Source organism: Gigantopelta aegis, chromosome 5, assembly GCF_016097555.1.
Source record: "Gigantopelta aegis isolate Gae_Host chromosome 5, Gae_host_genome, whole genome shotgun sequence".
NCBI lineage: Eukaryota > Metazoa > Mollusca > Gastropoda > Neomphalida > Peltospiridae > Gigantopelta > Gigantopelta aegis.
In genome coordinates this window covers 14,047,093-14,073,757 of record NC_054703.1, presented here as the reverse complement: position 1 = coordinate 14,073,757, position 26,665 = coordinate 14,047,093, and the positions used below count along the sequence as shown (strand labels likewise).

Sequence of the window (26,665 nt, the reverse complement as noted above, 5' to 3'; positions counted from 1 at the left end):
CCTTTAATGTCTTCATATAATTTATATTAAAAAAGAATAAAATAATATAGCATATTTGTTTGTGTTTCATTATTAGTTGGAGACGGGGTTGTTTTTTTTGTGAGTTTTTTTTTTATATCGTTGTTTTTGTTTGTTATTTTTTCCTTGTTTTCTTGTGTGTGTGTGTGTATGTTTGTGTCCATCCCTCCCCCCCCCCCCCCCTCTCTCTCTCTCTCTCTCTCTCTCTCTCTCTCTCTCTCTCTCTCTCTCTCTCTCTCTCTCTCTCTCTCTCTCTCTCTCTGTCTGTGTGTGTGTGTGTTTTTGCTCGCTTCTTTTTCTCAATGTCTTAATATTGATTTTTTTAAAATTATTAATTGATATATTTATTTATTTATTTATCTACTAATTAATTTTTTCATTCATTCATTCAAATCCCTATGATATTAAAACCATACCGTTTATACAGAATTCGCATCAACACAGCGCTTTTGGTAGTCCGAATCCTAGAGACATAGAAATTCCAGTGTTATCTACGTGACTAGGTTAATCTATACCACAAGATCCAGCTTGTGGTCTGGAAATTTCATACTGCTTTATTATCTGTTTATTTGCCGGGTTCCTTTGTGTAACTTGATGCGTGTACATAGGGCAACTCTCAAAGCAACACTATCCTTATAATCCAGCGCGTGGGTTACATCCTGTTATGTGGACAGGTTATACTAGTTTTATATTAAGGTGTGAATTCAAGACGGAAGTTTCTTTTCTTTAACGATTAAATTTACATATTAAATAATATTTTCGTTTTTAATATCAATCATCAATGGCTATTGGATGTCAAAATATTGGTAATTTAAAATTAAAATTAAATTTTGACATATAGTCTTAGGGAGGAAACCCGCTACATTGTTTTCCCATTAGTAGTAAGGGATCTTTTATAAGCCACCCCACATACAGGATAGTACATACCACGATCTTTGATATAACAGTCATGGTGCACTGGCTTGATGGAGATATGTCCCCATGGACACAATTCAAGATGGGGATCGATCCTAGACCGACCGCGCACTAGAAGCAAACGCTTTAACCACAGGGCTACGTGGATTTAAGACGAAGTAGCACGCGTATTTGGTAGAAGAGCCAGAAAATTAAAATTAAATTTTGACATATAGTCTTAGGGAGGACACCCGCTACATTGATTTTCCCATTAGTAGTAAGGGATCTTTTATAAGCGCCACCCCACGATACGCAGGATACGTACATATACCACGAGATTTGATATAACAGTCGATGGTGCACTGGCTTGATTAGCATAGTCCCCATGGATCCACATCGATGGGCAGTCGCTTTTACACAGGGCTACGTCCCGCCCCGGATTTCACCGATAGATCACTCTGAATGTAGAAGTCGATTACGCCAGCGTACGTCGGATGCATAGTCAGGAACCATCGTCCGATCTGAGCTATCCAGTCGATTGACGCAAGATACGTCGTTAGCAATTATAGTCCCCGATAGATCACACTAGCACCAGTCGATTACGCAAGATACGTCGCTAGCATAGTGACCGATAGATCACACTAGCATCAGTCGATTACGCAAGATACGTCGTTAGCATAGTCACCGATAGATCGCACAAGTATCAGTCGATTACGCAAGATACGTCGTTAGCATAGTCACCGATAGATCGCACAAGCATCAGTCGATTACGCAAGATACGTCGTTAGCATAGTCACCGATAGATCGCACAAGTATCAGTCGATTACGCAAGATACGTCGCTAGCATAGTCACCGATAGATCACACAAGTATCAGTCGATTACGCAAGATACGTCGCTAGCATAGTCACCGATAGATCACACTAGCACCAGTCGATTACGCAAGATACGTCGTTAGCATAGTCACCGATAGATCACCCAAGTATCAGTCGATAACGCAAGATACGTCGTTAGCATGGCCATCGTAAAATCGCGCAAATTTCTCACTAGCTCGAGTGACCTTTATCCCTCCCCTTATTGATATATTGTAGGGGAGGGCTAGAGAGGACTGTGTTTAATACTTCGGTAATCGTTGACAACCAAATGGTAGCCAGCTACTGTGTCTAAAATACTCTCTTTTTCCTAACTCTGATGCCACAGAGATTTAGTTTGATCATTCTCGAGTCCAGTCATAACACTAAAGGGAAATTCCTGAGTTTGCTGCAATTTTTAAGATGTTACCGCTAACAGAGAGTTTTTAACGATTGCAATTACATATCAAATGTATTTTTCTGCATAAAATATTAGAGGCTGTATATTAAACGTATTTCTGATCGTTCTAATATTTGTAGTAGGTTAAATTTCATTTTGTTTCCTAAAATATATTTTTTCGTACGTACGAAATTATTTGAAGACAAAATCCAGTTTGGGCTTTTTACAAATATATATTAAGACGACCAGACACACATTGAATATACAGACACTGATATTCTAAACAAGACAATATATTTAATATTGTTTAATCGTAGCATTCTATTATTAGTCGGAAACTAATAATAATATACATTGCAGATTAACTATATTCCCTTTAAACTTACATGTTTTAACCAGTATCAACATATCAGTGCACACATTTGCTCTACGTCACCACAAGAATGTCTTAATCAGGTTCGTTTCACATAGAGGGCGTCGGGTTTCTTGAATATGTAGCGTTGGTACTGGTTAAAGGGGCAAACCTGAGTTTGCTGCATTGTAAGATGTTTCCAACTAATAAAATATCTCTACGATTAAACTTTCATATTAAATATATGTTCTTGTTTACAATATCAGTGTCTGTATATTCAGTGTGTTTCTGGTCGTCTTAATATTTGTAGGAAGCCCAAACTGGATTTTGTCTTCAAATAATTTCGTACGCACGAAAAAATATTTTAGGAAATAAAATGAAATTTAACGTAGTACAAATATTAGAACGATCAGAAACACGTTTAATATACTGCCACTAATATTTTATGCATAAAAATATATTTGATAAGCAATTGCAATCGTTAAAAAGTATCTGTTAGTCAATGACATCTTACAAATTGCAGCAAACTCAGGAATGTCCCTTTAACAACATGTAAAATACATCAAGCCAGTCTTGCGGTAGTGGCAGTCCTTCTATAGGCAGTGCCGGAAGAATGAAATAGCCTTGTGTTGTGCATATCGGTCATACATATTTGACCCATTCATTTATCTTGAAGAAAGATCCTCCACCTCAGTGTGTTTACCTGTCAGTGTACTCTGACGGTTCGCCACATTTTGGTGGAGTGTAAGCATCTGAAAGAAACTAGAACAGATATATTTGTTCAAAGAAATCTGATGGAATCATTTCGATTCCATCCAGGACTTATATTACATTTTTTTACGTGATACTGACTTTTATTCTAAATTTTAATATTATTCGTATTTGGATATTTGTATTTTTTCGCACAGTTCTTTACACTGTGTTTTAATTCAACTGTTGAATTTTTATATTGATGTGGTTCATCATTTACTGTTTACATTTACCACAGTTTGACACCCAATAGCCGATGTATTTTTCGTGCTGGAGTGTTGTTAAACAATCATTCATTCATTTATTCATTCATTCATTCATTCATTCATTCATTCATTTGTAAGTTTCATATCCTGACTGGGCTCGGGGATAACCAAACTAAAGCTCTGTGGCATCAGATGTAGGAAAACATGTGGCTACCATTTGTTCCTCGACGATTGCCGAAGTAGTACACACAGTCTTCTCTAGCCCTCCTGTACAACGCATCTATAAGGAGGGAGCTAGAGGTGACTCGAGCTAAGCCATCGTTACCCTCGCGCAAATATCTCACTTGATTCCCCGCCGTAAACTAATAACTGATTCACTGATAGCGCAACGCGATGGAGCAGCATTTACGCGATCTATCAAAGGATAAATTCATCAATCAATGTTTGTGCGAAATTCAAAAATGTGCGCTAACAGCAAATCCATTTATGGCGCAGCATGATCTGCGTTGTCGACATACGCTTGCGCGATCTATTGATGACTACTCTTATTTATTATTTATAACGGGGGTGGGGGGGAGGAGGACGGGAGCAACGGGAAGTAGCCTAGAGGTAAAGCGCTTGCTCGATGCGCGGTCGGTCTAGGATGGATCCCCGTCGGTGGGCCCATTGGGCTATTTCTCGTTCCAGCTAGTACACCCCGACTGTTATATCAAAGGCCGTGGTATGTGCTATCATGTCTGTGGGATGGTGCATATAAAAGATTCCTTGCTACCAATGGAAAAATGTAGCTGGTTTCCTCTCTAAGACTATATTATGTGAAAATTACCAAATTGTTTGACATCCAATAGCCGATGGTTAATAAGTCAATGTGCTCTAGCGGTGTCGTTAAACAAAACAGACTTTTAACTTATGACGGTTCTATTGATGGCGCAACTATCCTATTTGTGATATAGTGCATATAAAAGATCCCTTGCTACTAATGGCAAAATATTACGGGTTTCCTCTCTAAGCCTACGCTTGTCAAAAATTACCACTGTTTCACATCCCTAACTGTTGATTACTAAATCAATGTGTTCTAGCGTCGTTAAACAAAACAAACAAACTAGGTTATTTTTCAAGAACGTACACATGTTTTTATGATAAATGTAATTCGAGCTGTTGAAACCCAACCTGACTGACACTTACATCGTGCACAGTGAGAGCGCTTCGAAGCACAATGACACAAATTTGCTTAAAGGGGCATTCCCGAGTTTGCTGCATTGTAAGATGTTTCCGACTAATAAAATATTTCTAAGGTTAAACTTACATATATTAAAACTATTTTCTTGTTTAGAATATCAGTGTATGTATATTCAGTGTGTTTCTGGTCATCTTAATATTTGTAATAAGCCCAAATTGGATTTTGTCTTTAAATAATTTCGTACGTACGAAAAAAAAAAGTTGTATGAAATAATTGAAATTTAACCTATTACAAATATTAGAACGATCAGAAACATGTTTAATATACAGCCACTAACATTTTATGCAGAAAATTATATTTGATATTTAATTACAATCGTTAAAAAGTCTATGTTAGTCGTTAACATCTTAAACATTGCAGCAAACTCAGGAATGTCCCTTTAATGGACTGTGTAAGTAATTTAAGCCTTATAAGCTGAAGTTACTAGAAAGAAAGAGTAACAGTAATTTCTCTCATCTTCGGGTATATTAATGGACAGAGCTATCCCATGAAAGAAAACTATGTAAGAAATTTCTTTCTCACACACCCGTTGGTGAGAACATCATGTGTTAATTTTGATAACACATGGTTGTTTACACACGTACGTGTGTTAACAATTTCAAAAAATACGACTGGCTGCTCCAAAGTGATAACCAGGTCACCACTGCCATACATCCAATGAAAAACTACACGATGAAAATCGATTACACTGTGACGTATAGATAACCTGGCAATCATGTGTCTGTGACGTGTTAGTCAGCTACCAGTGCAACGGCTGTAAATAACTTCTAGTCGAAAAAGATGTTACACTTTCCTTAAAACATGGGGTTTTTTTTAGGATATGTAACAAATAGAATAATATATTCGTGTCCGTTAGATACCATTTATCTCACAACTCGCTTTCGCTCGTTAAATACATTTTAAAACAAGTCGTGAGATAAATAGTATCTAACGGCCACTCATGTATTATTCTCCATATACACAACCTCTTTGTTAGAAATGATAATTTCAACAATAGACAATAAATAGGCCTACGTTTTTCATATAATTTGACTAATATTCAGTTTTTATAAATTGATGTTGACAATGTAAATTCAAATAAATTATAAAATATCAGATATTTGCAATCTATTATGTTATAATTGCATATAATTTTGGAATCAACTTAAACATATAGTAACCCAGTAATAAGACCACCCCGCTAATACGACAATATTTATTAAGTCCCATTAAGGCTCAAGCAAGCTATCCCGAACAAACACCTCAGCTATCTGGATTGTCTGTCCAGAACAGTGGGTCAGTGGTTAGTGAGAGAGAACAAGGTGTAGTGGTCTTACACCTACCCATTGAGTCGTTAAAACTTGCTCTGGGTGGGGGCAAATGCTGGGCTGCGACCCCAGTACCTACGAGCCTTATGTCCGATGGCTTAACCACGACACAGCCGAGGTTAACATGCTCAACAAATTGGTATTTCAAACAACACAAATAAGGGAAAACAAGCAAATTAGTATTTGATTCAGGATAGATCGGCACATTTTAAACCAAGACTATTTGATATCTAACATAGAGTTATTATGACACTTTGTCAAGAGAGACAGAGAGAGAGAGAGAGAGAGAGTGTGAGAGAGAGAGAGAGAGAGAGAGAGAGAGAGAGAGAGAGAGAGAGAGAGAGAGAGAGAGAGAGAGAGAAGAATAATAGTAATTAACCAGAGGAGCTAATTGTAATTAGACTGATATTCCCGTTAGGTTTTCTAATCGAACAGCTCTGGTTCCACCCTGGTCGCACAAAGGCCCTAGGCATCTAGCACTTGCAGTTCTGATAGCGACAGAAAGCCTGTTGTTCTTAAGCATTGTAAATGTGTGTAGTCACATGCAAGTAAAACAGAAAGAGGCTTTTGCAAATTCGCCCTAAGATTGTGTTTTAAAGAAAAGAGGAATTAAGAAAATATAGATAAAAGGACTAATTTTTATTTTGATTTATCGACCCACTCAACACATTTTATTTCCGGTTATATGGCATCAGACATATGGTTAAGGACCACACAGATATTGAGAGAGGAAACCCGCTGTCGCCATTTCGTGGGCTACTCTTTTTGATTTGCAGCAAGGGATATTTTATATACACCATCCCACAGACAGGGTAGTACATACCACGGCCTTTGTTACACCTGTTGCGGAACACTGGCTGGAACGAGAAATAACCCAATGGGATATGTAAAAAACATCCTTCGAAGATTGAATTTGAATTATCAAATGTTTGACATCCAATTGCCGATAATTATTTATATATCAATGTGCTCTAAAGGTGGGTTTTTGTTGTTGTTTTGCTTTTTGTTGTTTTTTTTTTTTTTTTTTTTTGGGGGGGGGGGGGGGGGGGGGGGGGGGGGGGGGGAAGAAACGTCATCTTCCTTATTCTTTTTTTGTTCCTCAATTGTTATTCTATTTCTCGATTAAATTCTAATTATGAGGTTTTTGGTAGACCAGTATTGATTTTATGTTAAAATTAATTCATTTAAATCGGACACGTATGTCCGTCATACATTTTATGTAGACCCGTCGCAATATTTTACATGTATCAGCTAGGTCCAGTTACTGTATTAAAATGCGAACATGCAGTGATGTTTTCCCCTGATGTTCAGACTGTATGTAGAAATAGGAATTAATTAGGTGAGTACTAACAATTCACAGAATTTTGACAGTATGTTGATGACACTGGCTTTTAACTAATTTAACTAATTCTCCATGGCCTACTTTCCGTGACCTTGACCTTGGTGTGATTCATAGGTGTGACGTCAGTCTGACCTTGGGGTGTGTATGGCATACTTGGTGTATGACTCATCATGACCGACTTAGAGGGAAGTGGCATACCTGAGAGGTGTGTGACCCTGAACAATGTTAGTGTCCTTGATAAGACCTTGGGCCTACCCTCTCAGCGTATAAAAAAGGGGTATTTTGGGACTTAATTTCATTCGCTTGCCGAACACTAATACAAACGAGATCTATATTAATTGTTGCTGTGGGGAAAATAAATATCGAGGAAAAGAATTGTCAACGCATCCTTTGAAACCAAGTCTTTAAAAAAAAACCCAGAGTCTTCAGAAAAACGGTAAGTGTGTTAAAACTATTTATTTATTAAAAAATATCGCAGCTGAACAACGATACGGTATTATATCGAGGGTAAATAAAAGGGGGAGAGATGAAGATCGAAAAATGGGATGGGGTAATACCAACACCAATATAATTTCACAACATCAATGTTCTCAACTTCTCAGTGCAATTTAAAACAACAACAAAAACACTTTAAAAAAAAAAAAAAAAAAAAAAAGCCCCAACAAGTGTGTTTATGTATAACACCATAAATGAATATCTAATACTGAGAATGCAGAACAAGTGTTAATAACTTATACTTTTTATAAATAGTATATTAAAATAAAACTTACCCTATTTGACAATCCATCGATGAAGCCATTTTTAATATGTTAAGTATGTCATTAAATTAAATTACCCCGGAATACACAGTAGACTCTAAGATACAAACAGATTCAATACGAACACGTGCTATCTCGAACAAGTATTAAGCACAAGTACAAACGCAAAAAAGAATTTGAAGAATTGGTAACAGCTGTTCGTTCTGTGTTCTGGTTAAAAAAAAATGCCACGCCAAAATCATCAGAATGCGGAAACAAGTAGGCCCTATCAGTGACCTTACGCATGAAGTTCATTGCGTACCACAGTTAGCGGAACTTCAATGAAACAGAGCAATAAACCACGTGACACGTTTCATCGCAGACAGTAAGGCATTTTGACGGCAAAACCATACTTCTCCACTCGGCACAATGTTTATTTCCACACACTGGAAGCAAAGTCGCCCGCTAAAAAATGTAAACCATGTGTCGGCGCTGTGCGGTTGTCCTTATTTGCTTCTGGGACAGAGCAAACTAGAGAGGAATAATAAATGGTTTAGTTGGGCTGTCAATAAAAACATGCCGTATAAAGTAAATATGTTATACTTACCTAATACGCTTGTTGTCATATAGTTCTTTTGATGACGACATCTAGACGAAATATGAAAAACTATCGTATCTGAATGTGTTCAGTGATTAAATATATAGCTGAACATCACACAAATAGAATAGTTTTTTTTTTTTTTTTTTTTTTTTTTTTTTTTTTTTTTTTTCTCCCCTTTATCACTTTTTTTCTAAAAGGGAATGTCACTTATTATATCATTGATGCTTTCTTTGACTTGTATTAACTGAATTTTAACTTTCTTCAATTTTTCTTTTGTCGAAATGATTTTCAATGGTTGCACCATCCGTTTCTCTCTAAAAAGAAAACAAAAGTGATAGTGTACCTGTTCTGTGAAAATAATGGAATACACATCATACTGAAAAAAAATCATGTACTATTTTATCATCATAATTATCATTAAAAAGAGAGAAACCATGATTATTTTTATGACTCATAAAATACTTAAAACAATCATCATCATTAAAAAGAGACAAACCATATTATGACTTGTATAATACTTACAAAAAGTGATCTTCTGTAAGCAGTTTTCTTAGGTTAGAGTCTTCTTTCTGAAAAAAAATAATTCAGTAAATTTAAGTAACAACAGAATTTTTTTTTGAAGAAGTTTAATTCAGATTCGTTTTCAGTATTAAATAATATTTTACAATTGTTGTATAATTTGAGTAAAACCCGACTTCATAAAATATCCAACAGAACAAAATCTAATCCTATTTCAAACTGTTTTTATATAATTTATAATGTTGTTATATATCTGAAATGGAACTGGATCCTTTGAGCTATTTCTCGTTCCAGCCAGTTTCTCTGTTTGAAATGATACTAACACCACATGTGTAAAGCTGTTTTCCGATTAAAATAACTTTATTTAATGTCAGAAATGTATACTTACTCTTGGTCTTTTTATACACAAATTCAGTGGCATCTCGTCATTGTTCCTTTTTTCCTTTTTTAATTCTTTCGTTCTTAATTCTTCTTTTTCTTCTTCTTTCGTTCTTAATTCTTCTTTCGTTCTTAATTCTTCTTTTTCATCTTTCTTTCTTAATTCTTCTTCTTCGAACGCCTGAAATAATTATTTAATATTTTTCCTTTTTTGTATTTACAAGCTGAAAAACTGTACACATATACTAGTATACAACTTTAATTTGACAATAATTCAAGTTTTTAAGAGACGTTCAGCTTTGAATCATACTTGCTTAATATGTAGTTATATATATATATATATATATATATATGATTAAATAAACAATGTTGGATAAACATGATGAGAAAAAAAGTTTATTACTTACTTGAGGTTTCCCGGTATCTTCCCTGAAATATAAATAATACAAGTTAAAGCATAATTATACATAATATTATTATGCATTTAGTAACGTATTAATAAGTATAGGTTATTCATGTTAAACATGTTAAAATATGACGAAAGTTTCATTGTAGGCCTATTATTTTGTAAGATGTAACAGTTTATAATTTAATGTATTGTAACATTAACAGTGGATCTTACATAGTCAAAAATATTTATATTTTACAATAAAACATTTTACTTACGGCCAGTTCTCAAACACTTTAAGCAGTTCATCGATGCTGTAAATAAAATAAATAAGACCTTTAATGCATGTCGATATACACGAGTTTACACACACACACACACACACACACACACACACACACACACACACACACACACACACACACACACACACACACACACACACACACACACACACACACACACACACACACACACACACAAACACACACACACAAACACACACCAGAAAATGTCGAGGTATTTGTAAATTACACGAGTCAAATATTACATCAAACGGGAAGAACATTTCATTTTTTCTTATAACTTTTTCTAATTAACAACTGTGAATTGCATCGGTGTTAATAAGTTAAAAAGATATACATTTTAATAGCAGTTATTTTATCATAAAATAAATCGAGTATGAAAGAATAATTTAAAATAGAATATTACAAAGTTAATATAACTAGTATGTACATACGTGTTTTCATCCAACCAACGTTCCATTTTTCTAAAGTTCGAAGTATAAGTCTGTGTCAGTTTTGCGGATGTGTAGGGAGAAGCATGCCTCACGCTTTTTTATATCATATCGTTAAGTTTTACGAACGCGCCAAAATTAAGGAAAAATCCCTTTCCTTATAGTATAACATATCTGCAAATATAATTTGCATATACGCGCCAAAATTAAGGGAAAAAACCTCTTTACTTGTAGTGTAATATATTTACATATACTGTTCTGATTTTCTAGGGGACCTTCACATTGATGAAAATGTCAGTGACTTCTCGCATCACTTTAAACTAAACTCTGTTAGTGCATTCTCTAAACATAACTTCATTTGCATATCGTGAACTCATTCCTTTCTGATTTTCTGTAACAAGCAAGTTCAATGTCACGGCATTGCCGCTTTAAAACAGGCCACATCAGTGCACGACATACATTCCATTTATCAAATGACCTTCACCGGTTACAAATCTCTGGGACACAGATGGTGCTCGGATTCTTATCAGTGACTCGACGTAACCCTTCGGAACTGTGCCTGTAAATAGCTCAAATGTTTTTCCACTGTGAACTCTAAACCCACCCAGTGGCACCATTAGACATCAAGTACACCCCCTGTGTAATACTGATTATGTTTAGGCGCGAAACTCGGCTACAGTGCAAGAGACCCTATGAGAAAATGCCAGCGACTTTACTCTGCGTAACTGATAAATATATACTGTAAGGGTGGTCAAATTAAGCAGTCAAGTTTACAGTTTGCAGAGTAGCATTAGAAGGCGCACACATATTATCGTGCTTACCACATTATTAAATATGTGATTTCAATAAAAGCATATCACTTTCAGTTTGTAAAAATATACAGTAGTATGCAAAAAAACCTGATTATTATTAGCATAGGGTCTATAGCCAAGATACAATAACAGAAAATACATAACAGTGGGGGGAAAAAACCGAAACAAATCAATCTCTTGTGTTTTTAAAAATAAAATAAAAGTAAATATACAACATTGAATAAACCAAACAAAAAACACCCTCTAGCCTTTTAACAATAAATAAAAGTAAACACAACTTGCGATCAGATAAAGATACCTAGTGGTTACATTGTTCGCCTGAAGACTGGTAGGTACTGGGTTCGCATCACGTTATATTCCTACTTGTTGCATCGATATTCAGTTTAGACACGTGGTTTGTCTTTTATACGAATAACATATTTTTATGCACATGTTCATCTTATTTGGTACATAAAGAAAATTAGTTTGGTTTGAATTGTACTGGGATTTGTAAAACATATTTCTCTTCGTATATATTTATTTTATGAATATTATTGTCTGAAATATAAACTTGTAAAATATATTTCATTTTGTATCAGTGTCATTCATATAATTAACTTAAAATTGTTGTGGGTTTTTTTTTTTAAAAGTCAATAAATAAAAGATGGATATTGTATGTAGTTTTTTAAGGAGGCAGGTAAGAAACATTTAGGTGGATAATTTTGTTTCCAGATGGATCGATTCGTCGTCAACAGCATCGCCATTATAGACTCGTTCACAAGTAGTGACGAACTGCTTAGGTGGGCTAAACAATTTCATCTAGAAGATGACGAGTATGTCAACATGAAATTGATTGAATTAATATGTAAGGAAATTCAACAACAATCCCAGGAAGATAGTACATCCCGTTCGGTTTCAGAGATCATCGATTCTGAGAACTTGTGGTCTCCTGAATCCATAACACAAGAAGAATACGAAGAATTGGTCAAATTATGTGATAAACACTGGAATCCAGATTACGACGAACTAGCCAGAATTTGTGTTAATGATGGAGAATGGAACCCAAGTGATGATGAACCCTCCAAAAAAGCAAACGATAAAAAGAAAAAAGGTCTGCCTTGTCCGTATTGCTCTGCTACCTTCAGAAGAATGCCCGACTTAAGGCAGCATAAACTGAAGTGTGGACAAAGACCACTGTCACCACTTTCATCATCATCGTCGTCGTCGCCACAACCGTCGTCGTCGTCGTCACCAGAACCACCGGTAAAACGCCAGAGAACGATCAATCAGGTAGGAGGGATTGGACCCGTTGCACCTAGGCCTACAACAGAATCGTCACCATATACGTTTACCAAGAAAAATGTGAGAATCCACAAGAAAACGGCGGCCATTGACACAGTGTTTGAAATTAAATTTAATGAACATTGGCAAGGGGAGAAGCTTAAAAATCTACACCACGATCTGCATACCATGTTCCAAGATGTTTTGGAAGAAAGTACTCTTGGTTTACAAGGCAGTGACATCGGACGGGTGATTCTCCACCATGACTCACTTAATTCTCCTATTATCGTACCTTTACAACCACTGGCCGAACTGAATGCTGACGTCATCCTGGGTCATATTGAAAAGGTTTTGCAAAGCCACGAAGATTTATCACTAGATTCATCATTCATCATTCAGGTCGGCACCATACAAATACCAAGAGGTGGAAGATCTGGTACCACCCTAACAGATTTGGTGGGCCCCGACAGCTCGGTTAAGAGAAAACTGTCATTAGTCGAAATCGTGAACCATGACGACATGTGCATGTCTCGTGCGATCGGCGTTGCCTGGACCAAGCTTAACTGTATTTCAAACAAAGATTGGCAAGAACTCGTGGACGGTCCTTATACTAAAACACCACTGATCAATTTGGTTCTACAATATAAGAAATGTCCACAGTCATTTTACGACCACGTAAGAAAGAAGGATCGTCGTGAGCAGAAAACGCTAGCCATGAAGTTGTGCGAGTTGGCAGGAGTCCCCATGGATAGGCCATGCAGTTTGAACGACATCCCTGCCTTTGAGAAGATACTGGGATGCCAAATTCTCGTGGTCAGCGCAGAAATGGGGAATAAATTTCTGCGAGTGGGCGACCAAACGTCACAGGCACCTAGACTGTTCCTGTACTTTATAGAAAACCCACGACCACACTTCCATGCCATTGTAAAGATTACTGGATTTTTTTCGTCTTCTTATTTCTGTCAACATTGCCTGAAACCGTACAATGACAGGACACATCATTCATGCTCTGTAACCTGCATCGTGTGCCACAGCCAAAACTGTCCTAAAACCGACGTCGAAATGACATGTCTTCACTGTCACGTGACCTGTCGATCGCTGGATTGCTTTTGGAGACACAAGCAACAGAAGTGGGACAAGAAGGGACGCACCATCCCCTCCAAGTGTGAGAGTTTGTGGAGATGTACTATCTGCAAGAAAATACTTGAAAGAAGCGAGAGGGATCCGAAACTCCACACCTGCGGGGAATGGAAGTGTCCATGCTGTAACAGGTACGTGGATCAAGGTCATCTGTGCTACCAGCCTCCTAAAGAAATTAAAGACGTTCACACAAAATTCATTTTTTATGATTTCGAGTGCCGCCAGGATGAACTGTTGCAGTGTCACGACGGTTACTTGCCCAGTGGAGTATGTCCTGTTTGCCCAGGAAACAATTGCAGCCATCGGTCTCGGTGTCAACATTGCCAACAGTCATGGTGTGGGAAACAACAACACGTGCCCAACTACCTGGTAGCACAGACGGCCTGTGAAGCCTGCAAACATCAACCTGTGACCGAGGAAACCAAATGCAGTGGTTGTGGGTCAAGATGTCCGTCTTGTAGCCAACGTGACAAGACAAATAATTATGTGAAGGATCCATGTGAACAGACTTGTGGATTCCGTCAAGTCATCTTTCAGGGTGATGGAGCCCACTTCAAGTTCTGTCAATGGCTGTTTCGAGGATATCACAAAGGTGCCACAGCCATCGCCCACAACAACAAAGCATACGATGCCTACTTTATCCTTGAATACTTGATTGATCAGTCGATGTATCCACAAAAAATAATTTATAATGGTTCCAAAATTATGTACCTGCAAGTGGAGAGAGGACTTGACATCCGGATTATCGACAGCTTGAATTTTCTCCCCATGAAGCTGGCTGCCCTCCCCATGGCCTTTGGACTAACAGAGTTGAAGAAGGGATACTTTCCCCATTATTTTAACACCATGGAACATCAACACTACCGTGGACCTTTTCCAGACCCAGAGATGTATGGCGCCAGCTACATGGGCTCTAAGGAGAGATCAGAATTTCTCAAGTGGCATGCTCAGCAACAGGGTATGTTTGACTTCCAACAGGAAATGAAAGAGTACTGTGTCTCCGATGTTACCGTTCTCAGAGAGGCCTGCTTGAAGTTTCAAGCCCTGATGCTGGAAGCCACTGGCGAGAAACAGATTAATCTTGATACCAAAGCTGTCACCTACATCAATGGCATCGACCCCTTTGCCCAATACATCACCATTGCCTCGGTGTGTATGGGCATATTTCAAAGCAAGTTTCTGAAACAACACCAGCATGCCAAACCCACAGATGGAAGGCAGATTGCAGACTGGATGACGGTTAGAGAAGATGGATCCATACAGGTGAAACCTGATTTGTGGCTGACTGAAGGCGAACTGCGAGATCGTGGAATGACTGTAGCTGAATCTGAAACTGTGCCAAGTCCTATAGCTCAAGTTCCAAGTGAAGGGTACATAAGGAAAGACCAATTTAGCAAGGCATCCATTCAGTGGTTAGAATGGTATAAACACCAACATCAAGACAAGTACCAGATCCAGCATGCACTGAATGGCGGGGAATATCAGGTACCAGCTACCAACTACCGGCTGGATGGTTACTGCACTAAAACAAACACAGCGTTTGAGTTCCATGGCTGCTTGTGGCATGGTTGTCGGAAATGCTACCCACACGATCGTTCTACAACCATCCACCCTAGAACGAGTCAATCCATTGAGGAACTGTATGCTTTGACATGCAGAAAGAGGGAAGTCCTCAAAGCCATGGGATACAAAGTTATTGAAATTTGGGAACATCAATTCCATGACATTCTGAAATCCAACCCTGAGCTGAAGCAGTTTGTGGCCTCATTAGATCTACAAGACAGACTGGATCCTAGAGACTCTTTCTTTGGAGGGAGAACCAATGCAAGCACGTTGCATTATAAAATCAAACAAGGGGAAGAAATTAAGTATGTGGATTTTACATCTTTGTATCCTTGGGTGAATAAGTATTGCAGGTATCCCGTGGGTCATCCTCAGATCATATACAGATATTTTAAGCCGCTGGATCAATACTTTGGAATTGCCAAAGTAAAAGTGATACCACCCAGAAAATTGTATCATCCTGTCTTGCCTTACCGTTCGAATGGAAAACTCAAGTTTCCTCTGTGCAGAAGCTGTTCTGACCAAGAGGCTCAGACGCCATGTTGTCATTCAGATGAAGACCGAAGTATTCTTGGAACCTGGTGCATACCAGAAATACTCAAGTCTATGCATAAAGGGTATCAAGTCACCAGAGTGTACGAGGTCTACCACTGGTCAGAAACAACACAATATGACCGTGCAACACGTGAGGGTGGCCTATTTGCCGAATATATTAACACCTTTCTAAAATTAAAACAAGAAGCCAGTGGATGGCCAGAATGGTGCGTGACTGAAGAAGACAAAGACAAATACATCAGACAATACAGACAAAATGAGGGCATTGAGCTGGACAAAGACAAAATTGTAAAGAACCCAGGACTTCGATCACTGGCCAAGCTGTGTCTGAACAGTTTCTGGGGAAAGTATGGCCAACGTCTGAACATGAAACAGTCTGCTTTTATTCATGAAAACAACGCAGAAAGTTTCTTTCAGATGTTGGCAGATCCTACCAAAAATGTGATAGATTTTCACGTGTTGACAGAGTCTATTTTACAGCTGGAATACCAACACAAAGCCACCTTTGTCCCAGAAGATCTGAAAACCAACGTTTTCCTGGCAACGTTTACCACTTCATGGGCAAGATTGAAGTTGTACAGTGTGTTGGAACAGCTTGGTGAAAATGTGTTGTATTACGACACAGACTCGGTCATCTTTGTGGCCAGACCAGGACACTACCAGCCCCCTCTGGGAGATTATCTCGGAGAACTGACTGACGAATTGGATGGTCAGTTTATCACCGAATTTGTCAGTGGAGGTCCCAAAAATTATGGCTACAGAACCAATAAAGGCTCAGAAGTGTGCAAGGTGCGAGGTTTTTCCTTAAACTATGCCAATGCACAGCTCATCAACTTTGAAGCTATCCGCGAGATAGTCTTGTCACCCACCAGAGATGCTATCCTTACCGTGACGAACCCATCCAAAATTTCACGAGAAAAACGGAAGAGAAAAATTTACAACAAAGTTGAAGAGAAAAAGTACAAGATAGTGTACACCAAGCGTGTCATTCAAGACAATTTGGACACTCTTCCTTATGGCTATTAAAGTTCTGTATGAATCATCAAATTCGGTATGAAACATCAAACTTGGTATTTTTCCTCCAATCAAATTATGTAACATCAAACTTGGTATTTATCTCCCAAAATAAAACTTGGTATTAGTCTCCACTTTTTTTTATCGGACTTTGTTTGGTTGCAGTTCAAATTCACTTTTGTATTTTTTTTTTAAATAGTCCGATACATTTGTGATTTATGAAGTCAATACTCTGTTATTTTAGGCCGGCGATTCAATTTTTTTGTATAAGTAACCTAAATTCTCCATGCCTTATCCCACTCTCCACTCACCTCTTGGACACAAACAAGTTGTGTTTACGGGGAAGCTGCAAACTATTGCACATTAAAAAAAACTATTAAAAAAACCCACATGGACAATGTTCATCAAACTTGGTATAAAATCTCAAATTTGGCAAAAAAATCTCAAACTGGGTATGAAAACATCAAACTTAGTATGCAATTCATGGTACACCCCCTCAAACTTGGTATATCCTACTCAATCTCCTACCTCCCCGTCGGTGAGTAGGGGGCAACAGTTCTGACTGGCTAACAGGAGAGAGTACCATATTTATGTTTGCAATAGAAAGACATGCAGGGACACATTTAAGAGTTGAGGGACACAAATGAGAGTGGAGGGACACATAGGGACACTCAGGGATACATTTTAGTCAGGTTGGACACATTCAGGGACACATTTAAGAGTTGAGGGACACATGGAGGGACATACTTGAGAGTGGAGGGACACATGTAGGGACACTCAGGGACACATTTTAGTCAGGAGGGACACTTGCAGGGACAGGGAGGGACACATTTTATGTTGGAGGGACACATGGAGGGACACACTTCAGAGTGGAGGGACACATGGAGGGACTCTCAGGAACACATTTAAGAGTTGAGGGACACAAATGAGAGTGGAGGGACACATGTAGGGACACTCAGGGACACATTTTAGTCAGGAGGGACACTTGCAGGGACAGGGAGGGACACATTTTATGTTGGAGGGACACATTGGGGGACACACTTCAGAGTGGAGGGACACATGGAGGGACACAATTGAGAGTGGAGGGACACATTATAAATAGAAGTCATTGATAAAAATATTGTCACTTTAGCAAAAACGCTTTTTAGAGATGGGTCGTGTCAGAAAAGATTGTCCCGTTCCTGGATGTCAGGCCAAGAATTTATTGAAGCTATCTAATCATCTGTCTCAAGTGCACAATTTGAAAGACAGAGTATCATGGTTGACAAAGGAGACATTTGAATCCGTGAAACCCACATTACCTAAAAGTGCCATTTCGTGGAGTCCCGAAGCTGTGGTTGATACCACACGACCTTGGTGGGAAACACAGAGTTTGGCTCCATTCGAACCTTGTTCGAGCATGTGTGTATCAGGTCCAACGGGTGCTGGTAAGACTCAGTGGGTATACAGACTTCTGAAAAACTTGAATGGTATGTACGTCAAAGATCCTCCAAAGAAAATGATGTATTGTTATGGCGTGTACCAGCCACTTTATGATGAGATGGAAAAAACTGTAGTTAACCTTACGTTTCATCCAGGATTACCTACACAGGTGGATATAGAAGACTTTGCTGATGGACAACATGGACTCATCATTTTGGATGATCTCATGCACCAAGTACTGGAACACAAAGACATAGAGCTACTGTTTACACAAGGATGTCATCACAGAAGACTGAGCGTCATATTCATTACCCAAAACATTTATGGACAGGGAAAGTCTGCAAGAACCATTGCTCTCAACACGTGGTATCTCGTTCTGTTTAAAAATGTGAGAGATACATTACAGATCATGACGTTGGGCCGTCAGTTGTTTCCAGGATGTGCTGGTGTTTTGGTAGAAGCATACAGGGATGCCATGAAGACCCCTTTTAATTATTTGGTGGTGGACATGTCGCCCCATGGTGATGATAAGCTGAGACTGAGAACTCGGATATTTCCCAATGAAGACTCCATCGTCTACGTTCCGAGAGTATAAATAGCATCTCATTTTTAAAGCCACGTCAAAATGTCTCAAGTCATCAAGGAGAACTTGTCTTTTCTTCGGTTCCTGTTGTATGAAAAATCGACAAAGCAGACAAATCTACTCTTAAAACACATTACCACGGATCAGTTGAAAACCTTGACCTTCATTATTGCCAATATATTGTATGGTGACGTTCCACTCTCCAAACAGGCGTTTGTAAAGTTGAAGAAACACAAACAAGTATTACGTGTGTTGGGTGACAAGACGGTTTCTGTCAAGAAGAAGAAAAAGGTGTTACGAGCTGATATCATCGTACTCGTGTTACAGAGTATAGCACCCTTATTAAAAACAGTATAATGCAACACGTGACAAAAAACATTCTAGTGCCAGAAGAAAAATATATACGCCTATTAAAAGGACAAGTGATGGATGCAGCACAAGAGGGTCAAGGTGGAAAAGGGCAAACACCTCCCATTGTGTCCAAACCCGTGGCTGATGTGAAAAGGAAGACAATGGACCTGAAAAAGACAGAAAAGATGCTGAACCCAGAGAAATTAATAAAGATGGAAGCAAGCATACAAAAGCGGCCACCAGGAATACCACAACGAAAGAACAAAAAACAATTTAAATGGAAATCATTGTAAAGTGGAATAGAGGTCTGCTCCTTAACCCTTATCTCCACTGATTTGAAACGGGAGCAAATAAAGTATTTGAAAAATGTATTAGTTGTTATGTTGTGTATGTAGTAAAAACAGAACACAGTGCCATACCTCCCAACCGTCCATCGATTCGAGCGGGACTTGTGTGGGCTAGCGAAATTTTGGGTTGTTTTTCATTTATTTCTAATTACAATCTCTGGTCTCTCTAGAGACAACTACACATATATAAAATGGACACACATTGGGTTACATCGAGAGGCCTTAAGGGCAAAAACTATAATGTACAATGATTAAAATAAGTTAAGGCAAACTGATACACGATAGCTTCGTTGACTCTAGTATCTGAACAAAAATAATTTTGAATGTCTCTGAGCGAGGATCCCGTCGATTTCATAGCAACATAAAACAAAGCAAACAGTCCACACGAGTTGCTGTTGGCGTCTTGAAGCACCCTGTCATTGTAATGGGTGCATACACTGTTTTTCTGCAAAAAGGCTCGAAACTTTCTCTGGTAATATTCTGGAGGCTTTCCAAAACTGTCAAAGAATTCTCCATGGTGAGCACTGTCTAACCATATGGCCACCCAGTGTTGTCCTCTCATCGTCGAGGGTTCTGTATTGACGATGAATCCTCGTGGAAAACGAGTCAGTCCGTGCCGTGGAAGTTCGTCTGCAGCATAGACTCTGACATGTCTCGTGACTGGATCAACGTTCAGAGCACATTCCAAATGTAAAGTGTTCATGGTTCTGCATACAAGACGTTCCTGGCTCCGTCGATTTGAAGCAGAAGGTTGTCTTCCGAGTAGATCAAACAGTTGACCGTTTCTGGCAAGGCTTTTTTAAACTGTAAGTCCAGTCTAAGATTACCCCTTTTTATAAGATCTAGGTATCCGTCCTTCAGGTGGTAAGGTTCCAAGGTGAATTGATACAGAGCATATCCACTCGAGAAATCCTCTCTAGACACGTCCAGTCCTATGGATTCTCTTCCTTCGAACAAGTTGTTGTAGGCCGAGATGTACTGATTGTTGCCTACGTGTAGCGGTTGTGCCGGTAAGGATTCACCATTCACGTACAAGGCAATGGTGTCGAGATCGTACATGGCAAAATTGAATGGATTTTTGGTGTAACTGCCATTCACTGCTTCGGCAGAGACCAGCGCCACCACAACTTTGTTGGGACATTTATTTTGAAACAGGTGATCCCAGGTGAAACTCAGTTGTCCCTTGGGTATGGAGGTCACTTTGATGTCGCTCCTTGTGAAAGGATATTTGGCTTCAGTATCCTGCAACGCCCTGGCGTGGGCCGTGATGATGGCCGTATTGGGTCGCACTTTGCAGATTCTGAGGTATACGTCTTCGATCTTGACTTTGTAATCAGGATTATCTTCTCCTGCCAACAAACTGAAGGAAGGCCTGGTCCGGAACAGTTTGATCTGTAGATTGACGCCATTGATGAGATAACGTTTGATGTCGAAAAAGTCTTCGTACAGCGGTCCTTCCATATCCACGGTTTGACTGGTTTCACATAAAGCACCTCTGTTAGCAAGCCCACTGTTTGTCCCAGTGATTGGATCCACTTCGTCCAAAGTGTTTCCATATGTTATGTCTTTGTAGTACAGTTGGGATTGCAGAGACGATTCCTTAGCTGTGGACGTGCCATTCAACAACACTTTGAGATAACTCTTGTATGGATATAGATTGGTCGAGGTGGTGATGAGTTTTCCATTGAGGGTCAGGTCCACTTGAGACCACAAACTCTGGAGCCATAGATTGACGGGTCCCACCTTTTCATCTTTGACCAAAACACTGCCATCAGCTTTGGTGATTTTAGCTCTGACGTGTAGTTTGGTACGTGTCAGGTCGATGTAATCAATGCCTTGTCCATAAACGTTAAACTCCACAGGACTGTTTTCCGTGGTGATCTGAGATGTAGGTCTCGTGTCCTCATAATATATTTTTTCCACAGAAGTGAATGTACGTGGAAGTTCAAAAATAGATAATTCTTCGGCATGGGCCTCTACTTCAGCTTTATTCATATAGGAAGCCATCTTACTTCTTTTTACTAAAGCGATCTGTCTTCTGCTTTTTCTGATTGCTTCTCCTCGTTGTGTCTCTTTTGCGCTTTCTTGACGAACTGACTGGTCGTGGTGTTGCTTTCCCTTTTATACTTTTCAGAAGACGTTTCTGCTCGGCCTTGGCTTGCTCCACCACTTGCTGCGTTGGGGAGACCATGACAACACTGGGTGCCGGGGGTTTGTTCTTTTCCTCTTTTTCTTTTTTCCACGTTGGGTCATAGAGTTCTAGGCATCGATCCACACTGTACATGATCTGACTCTTTCCACCACGTTGAATTTCGAAGTGAGGCTGAAGTTTGCCTTGTGCTTGCAACTTGTAGAAACGGGTCCATTTGTCCACGTCGGGTACATATAGCTTGTACTGGTCTGACATGTTGCTCCTCTGTAGGTTCTATCTCAAATGATGATGGTTTTGACAGACATCCTATTTATAGAGATCCTGCATATCTCCAGCAATCCGTGACCACTGACCATACGGTTTTTGCTTTCATCTGATCCAGGTGACTGTCGTCCAAAATGAAGGCTAACAAAGGGGTGTTCTGTTTCAATATACGTTTTCTAGTTCTATTCATCACGGCAGGTGATACCAGCATTTTTAACATGTTCAGATACTCGTTGTTAGACTGTAAAAATCGACGTTTCTGTCCTGCTGTGACGTTAATACGTCCATCCAGCAACCCTTGAACAATCGCCACCAAGGCCAACATTTGTTCTGCATTCATTTCATTAAGTAATCCCAAAGTCATCTGATAATCGTGAATGTTCGTCATCATTTTTAAATAATTGTAATGTTTCAACACATATTGGTCCATGCCTTAAAACCAAAAAGGCTGTGGTTTCAAGTGAAGTGTCACCGTCACTGGTCCCGTGATAAATGAGGCTGGTTTTCCATCTGCGTCCTGTATATAGATGTCCACGATTTGGACATCTTCCAGTCTCAGGGGTATGTAATGATATTGTGGAAACACAAATGACCTTTCCTTTTTATTCCCCATCAAACAGATGCGTCTCAGCAAGGGCTCCTTTTTTTCTCCAACGTCTGAGCTGTGACAGATGTTGGAACACATGTAGATGTCACGACAGTCTGATTTTCTCGAAACTTCCCAGTTCTGAATGGTGATTTCGGTGGCTGCTACCACCCACCTTTTACCGAGATGTAGTCTGTCATACAGATTGACCCTAAAACACCACGGTTTGTTCTCTGGAAAGTAAGATGTGCTGTCTGTACTTCGAATGGTAATGTACTTATCCATGGAGCTTATTGGTTTTAATTTTGGGATTTGGAAGCAGATAACCCAAGCTACTGCTGAGTAGTGCTGTCCACAAGTTTGAATTACCTCGATTGAGAGATAAGTTGATGATACATGTAATCACCACTACGTATATGATGATGATCTGAGAGAAAAAAACGGTTTCCGATTTGGCCACACGTTTACCAAACAATGTCCAGGTATCACCCGAATGACTTCTTGACAAAGGTTGCGTCTCTACAATTTCTTCCATGCTAATGAAAAGTCAAACATGTGCTGAGGCCTTTTATACTGTCTGATATCGAACAACGTCTGCTTCTGGAATCCACGAATTGTACTTCTTAGGCCAGTGAAACCATTTCACCAGCACTTCTTTCTGTTTGTTACGAGTTCTTCTTTTCACAATGTCTTGGATACGATACAATTGATCAGGATTCTCAGTCACCTTTTGAAGTTCAACTGCATAGAATGTCCCTTCAATGGGATCGCCACCCCAGTCCTTTAATTTGTACAAGTCATGGCTTTGAGACCAGTATCTCCTTTCAATGGTAAATATTTCGCCAGACCATTTTTCTTGGTATTCCCGGTCAAATGTACCGCGAAGATGACTGACTCGTACTTTGTCACCAATGTCAAAGGTAAACCTTGTCTTTTTGTGGATTACCTTTTTAGGTTTGATCAGGTACTGAGACAGGCGGACCTCTTCTTCATTTGTTTGGTTGACACTGGCTGGTGTTTGACCTAACATTCGATGTTTGGTATGATTATAACTATGGACGACATTCTCTAGGACATCCATATATTTGTAAGTAAAGTTTTTTAACATGTAGCGATACAGACGCATTTTGATGGTTTTAATGACCCGTTCTGCATAACTTGCTTTGGTTTCATTGAGAGTAAACAGCTGCGTTATGTCATGTGACTTCAACAATGCTTTGATCCTGTGGTTCTTGTATTCTGATCCCAAATCAGACTGAAACAGTTTGGGTTTTCTGGACTCTGATTTCCAGAATTCTGTCAAAGCATCTACTACATCTTTCCCTGTTTTTGATTTGAGTGGTATAGCCCACACATACCTGGAGAACAGGTCAATGATCACCATAAGGTATCTCACCCCGTCATTATATTTAGCCAAACTGACCATGTCCATCAGGTCAGATTGCCAGTGACTATCTATACCTTCCACAACATAGGTATTACGTGGAAACTTTCGTCTCACTTGATGTGTCATGGTATAGGTCTCTTGACCTTTCAACCATTTCTTAATATATGCTAGAGGAATTTTAAATTTACCCTCTGCTTTGACAGCTTGATATAATTTAACAGGACCTGCATAACTCCCAGGGTGCTTTGCATCATAGTAAAGTGACTCGAGGTACTGTTCCCACTGAGACATGGTTTTCAACTGACTGATAGGTCATAAATGTCATGCTATTTATAAACAACGGATTCAAAAGATACAAAACAACATTTTATTACTAAACAACAAAAATGTAGTACATAAAAATATATGATAAAACATACAGTTAAAACAAAAACATTCAAGTGTCCCACACGTGTTGAAAACAGCTAATGTCTGAACACATTGTTCACATGGGGGCATCTCGGGGACAGTCTGTAATGTTCCATCACTGGATCGTCCATTCTCTGCCATTGGTAGGCACGTAGTCCGCAGCAGTAACATACTACAGCATCGTGGTCTCCAGTGTAGTAGAAACCGGCCTTGGCGAGTTCCCTTGGTTTTTGTCTCATCTGGATGGGCCATCGAGCATATGTCAGCATCCGGGCATAGAAATGGCTCATTTCAGGATGATGACAGAACAAGTAACGTCTCAAATACCAGTCACTGTCAGCATCTCTGGCGTAGTCACGAGCTGCATCTGCCCATGAGTCTTCGTCGTCAGCATCGTAGGAAACATCATAGTCAGGATCTGTTTCGCGACCAGCATCTGTCTGATCTGCGGGTTCATCCACGAGTTCACCATCTTCAGTTCTATCCCCCATTTTGCGTGTAGCATCCGCTTGATCCACACAATAAGTACTCTTCTTCTCATCTTGTTTTGGGGTCACTCTTTTACATTTGATTGTATGTCGTTCTGAACATTTACAGACCAAGACGTCGCCCTCGTCGCTGCTGCTGCTACTAAGATTGCTCGAATATCCCGATGCCATCGTCTTCGTTCCAGATAGAGTGCAACAAGCCACAAGAATGTCAGAATCATAAAACACGTCTGTTCTCAAACACAGTCACAAAGCAAATGAAGTGTAAATCACAAATCCATTCTTTTATATCTTCGATTTCCTCCAAAACTAAATGTTTGTCACACTCGTTTACCACTGATGACACTCGTTAGGGTTGCAGAAACTGCACTGCAGGAAGCCCATCTGGTTTTGATGGTCGTCTTGCATGGCGCAGGGTACAATCGACTTCAGTTCTGGTACAAAGTCACTCATCATTTCGAAACAGTCTTTCAGTTTACTCCATTGTTGAAGGGAAAGGAAAATTCCTTTCCTTGATGGCTTCACTGTGTCCACACACCACCACCACTGCCTAATGTCCACCCCGGCAATGTTTTTGTCCACGCTCACATACATGTTGGCACCAAGATGGTGAAACAATTTCTCTTCTTTCCTTTCCTTTAAAGCAGCTATGGTTTCATCAATTTGACTAGTACACATAGACAGTTCAACCCAATGTTTCAGGGTAAGGGCGATACCTCGTTTGGTGGGGAAAGTTTTCCCTTTATCACTGTCGAATTTCCGGATGTGTATCAACAGTTCTTGCTTCCATGTTTGGGCCATGACGTAGACATTTTGCCCAATTTCTAGCTGACATCGAGATTTTTCACCCTGTCCATGGCTCTGGGATGAATTTGATGAATGTACCGATGTCATCTTCTTCTTGAAAATACAGCAAGCCGCAAATATGTGAATACTTCTGTAGCAAAACTGGACGTAGATCTTGTCTGTAGACTTTTCGGAGAGCGAATGAAGATACTAACAAAACTACCCTTTTTATATTCTAAATTAGCAGTCCAAGGACGTCAGAACCAGGTCAAGGCCAGCCCAAGGACGTCAGTGCCGGCCCAAGTATGCCAAGGCTAAAATATGAGTCACGGCTGCTTACCTACACCAGATATGCCACTCACTGCCCTCTAAATAGGTCAAGGCTAGGTGATGAGTCACACACCAAGTACGTCAAGGCTATGACTACACCAAGGTCGCACACCTGCCCAGTTATGCCAGTCACTGCTCTCTAAGTCGGTCATGGTGAGTCATACACCAAGTATGCCATACACACCCCAAGGTCAGACTGACGTCACACCTATGAATCACACCAAGGTCAAGGTCACGGAAAGTAGGCCATAACAGGCCCCCATACTACAACCATTGCGCCACCGAAGCCGGTGAAAGGAAACAAATGAAATGACGGAGAAATGGGATTCCTAAAAAACAGCCACTTTAGGTATATTTTACACCAATATGAATACACGTAAAGAAACACTGAAAACATGAACCAGGGATTCCTAAAAACAGCCCACTTTAGGTACATTATACACCAATATGAATACTCGTAAAGAAACACTGAAAACATGAACCAGGGATTCCTAAAAACA

At 39.4% G+C, this 26,665-nt stretch overlaps 2 protein-coding genes across 2 annotated transcripts; both read right to left on the bottom strand.

Annotated features, from left to right (window-relative positions):
- Positions 1-20,463: 20,463 nt before the first annotated feature.
- Positions 20,464-21,771, bottom strand: LOC121372959 (uncharacterized protein F54H12.2-like). The gene has a single exon (XM_041499398.1). It carries the CDS (start codon positions 21,769-21,771, stop codon positions 20,464-20,466), a length of 1,308 nt encoding a protein of 435 aa, XP_041355332.1.
- Positions 21,772-25,377: 3,606 nt separating this feature from the next.
- LOC121373698 lies at positions 25,378-26,368 on the bottom strand. The gene has a single exon (XM_041500426.1). The coding sequence runs from the start codon at positions 25,941-25,943 to the stop codon at positions 25,380-25,382; it is 564 nt and encodes a 187-aa protein (XP_041356360.1). The 5' UTR covers positions 25,944-26,368; the 3' UTR covers positions 25,378-25,379.
- Positions 26,369-26,665: the final 297 nt, after the last annotated feature.

Excerpts from the sequence above, each read along its gene's own strand:
- LOC121372959 (XM_041499398.1), bottom strand. The coding sequence starts at position 21,771 with ATGGCTTCCTATATGAATAAAGCTGAAGTAGAGGCCCATGCCGAAGAA.
- LOC121373698 (XM_041500426.1), bottom strand. The coding sequence starts at position 25,943 with ATGACATCGGTACATTCATCAAATTCATCCCAGAGCCATGGACAGGGT.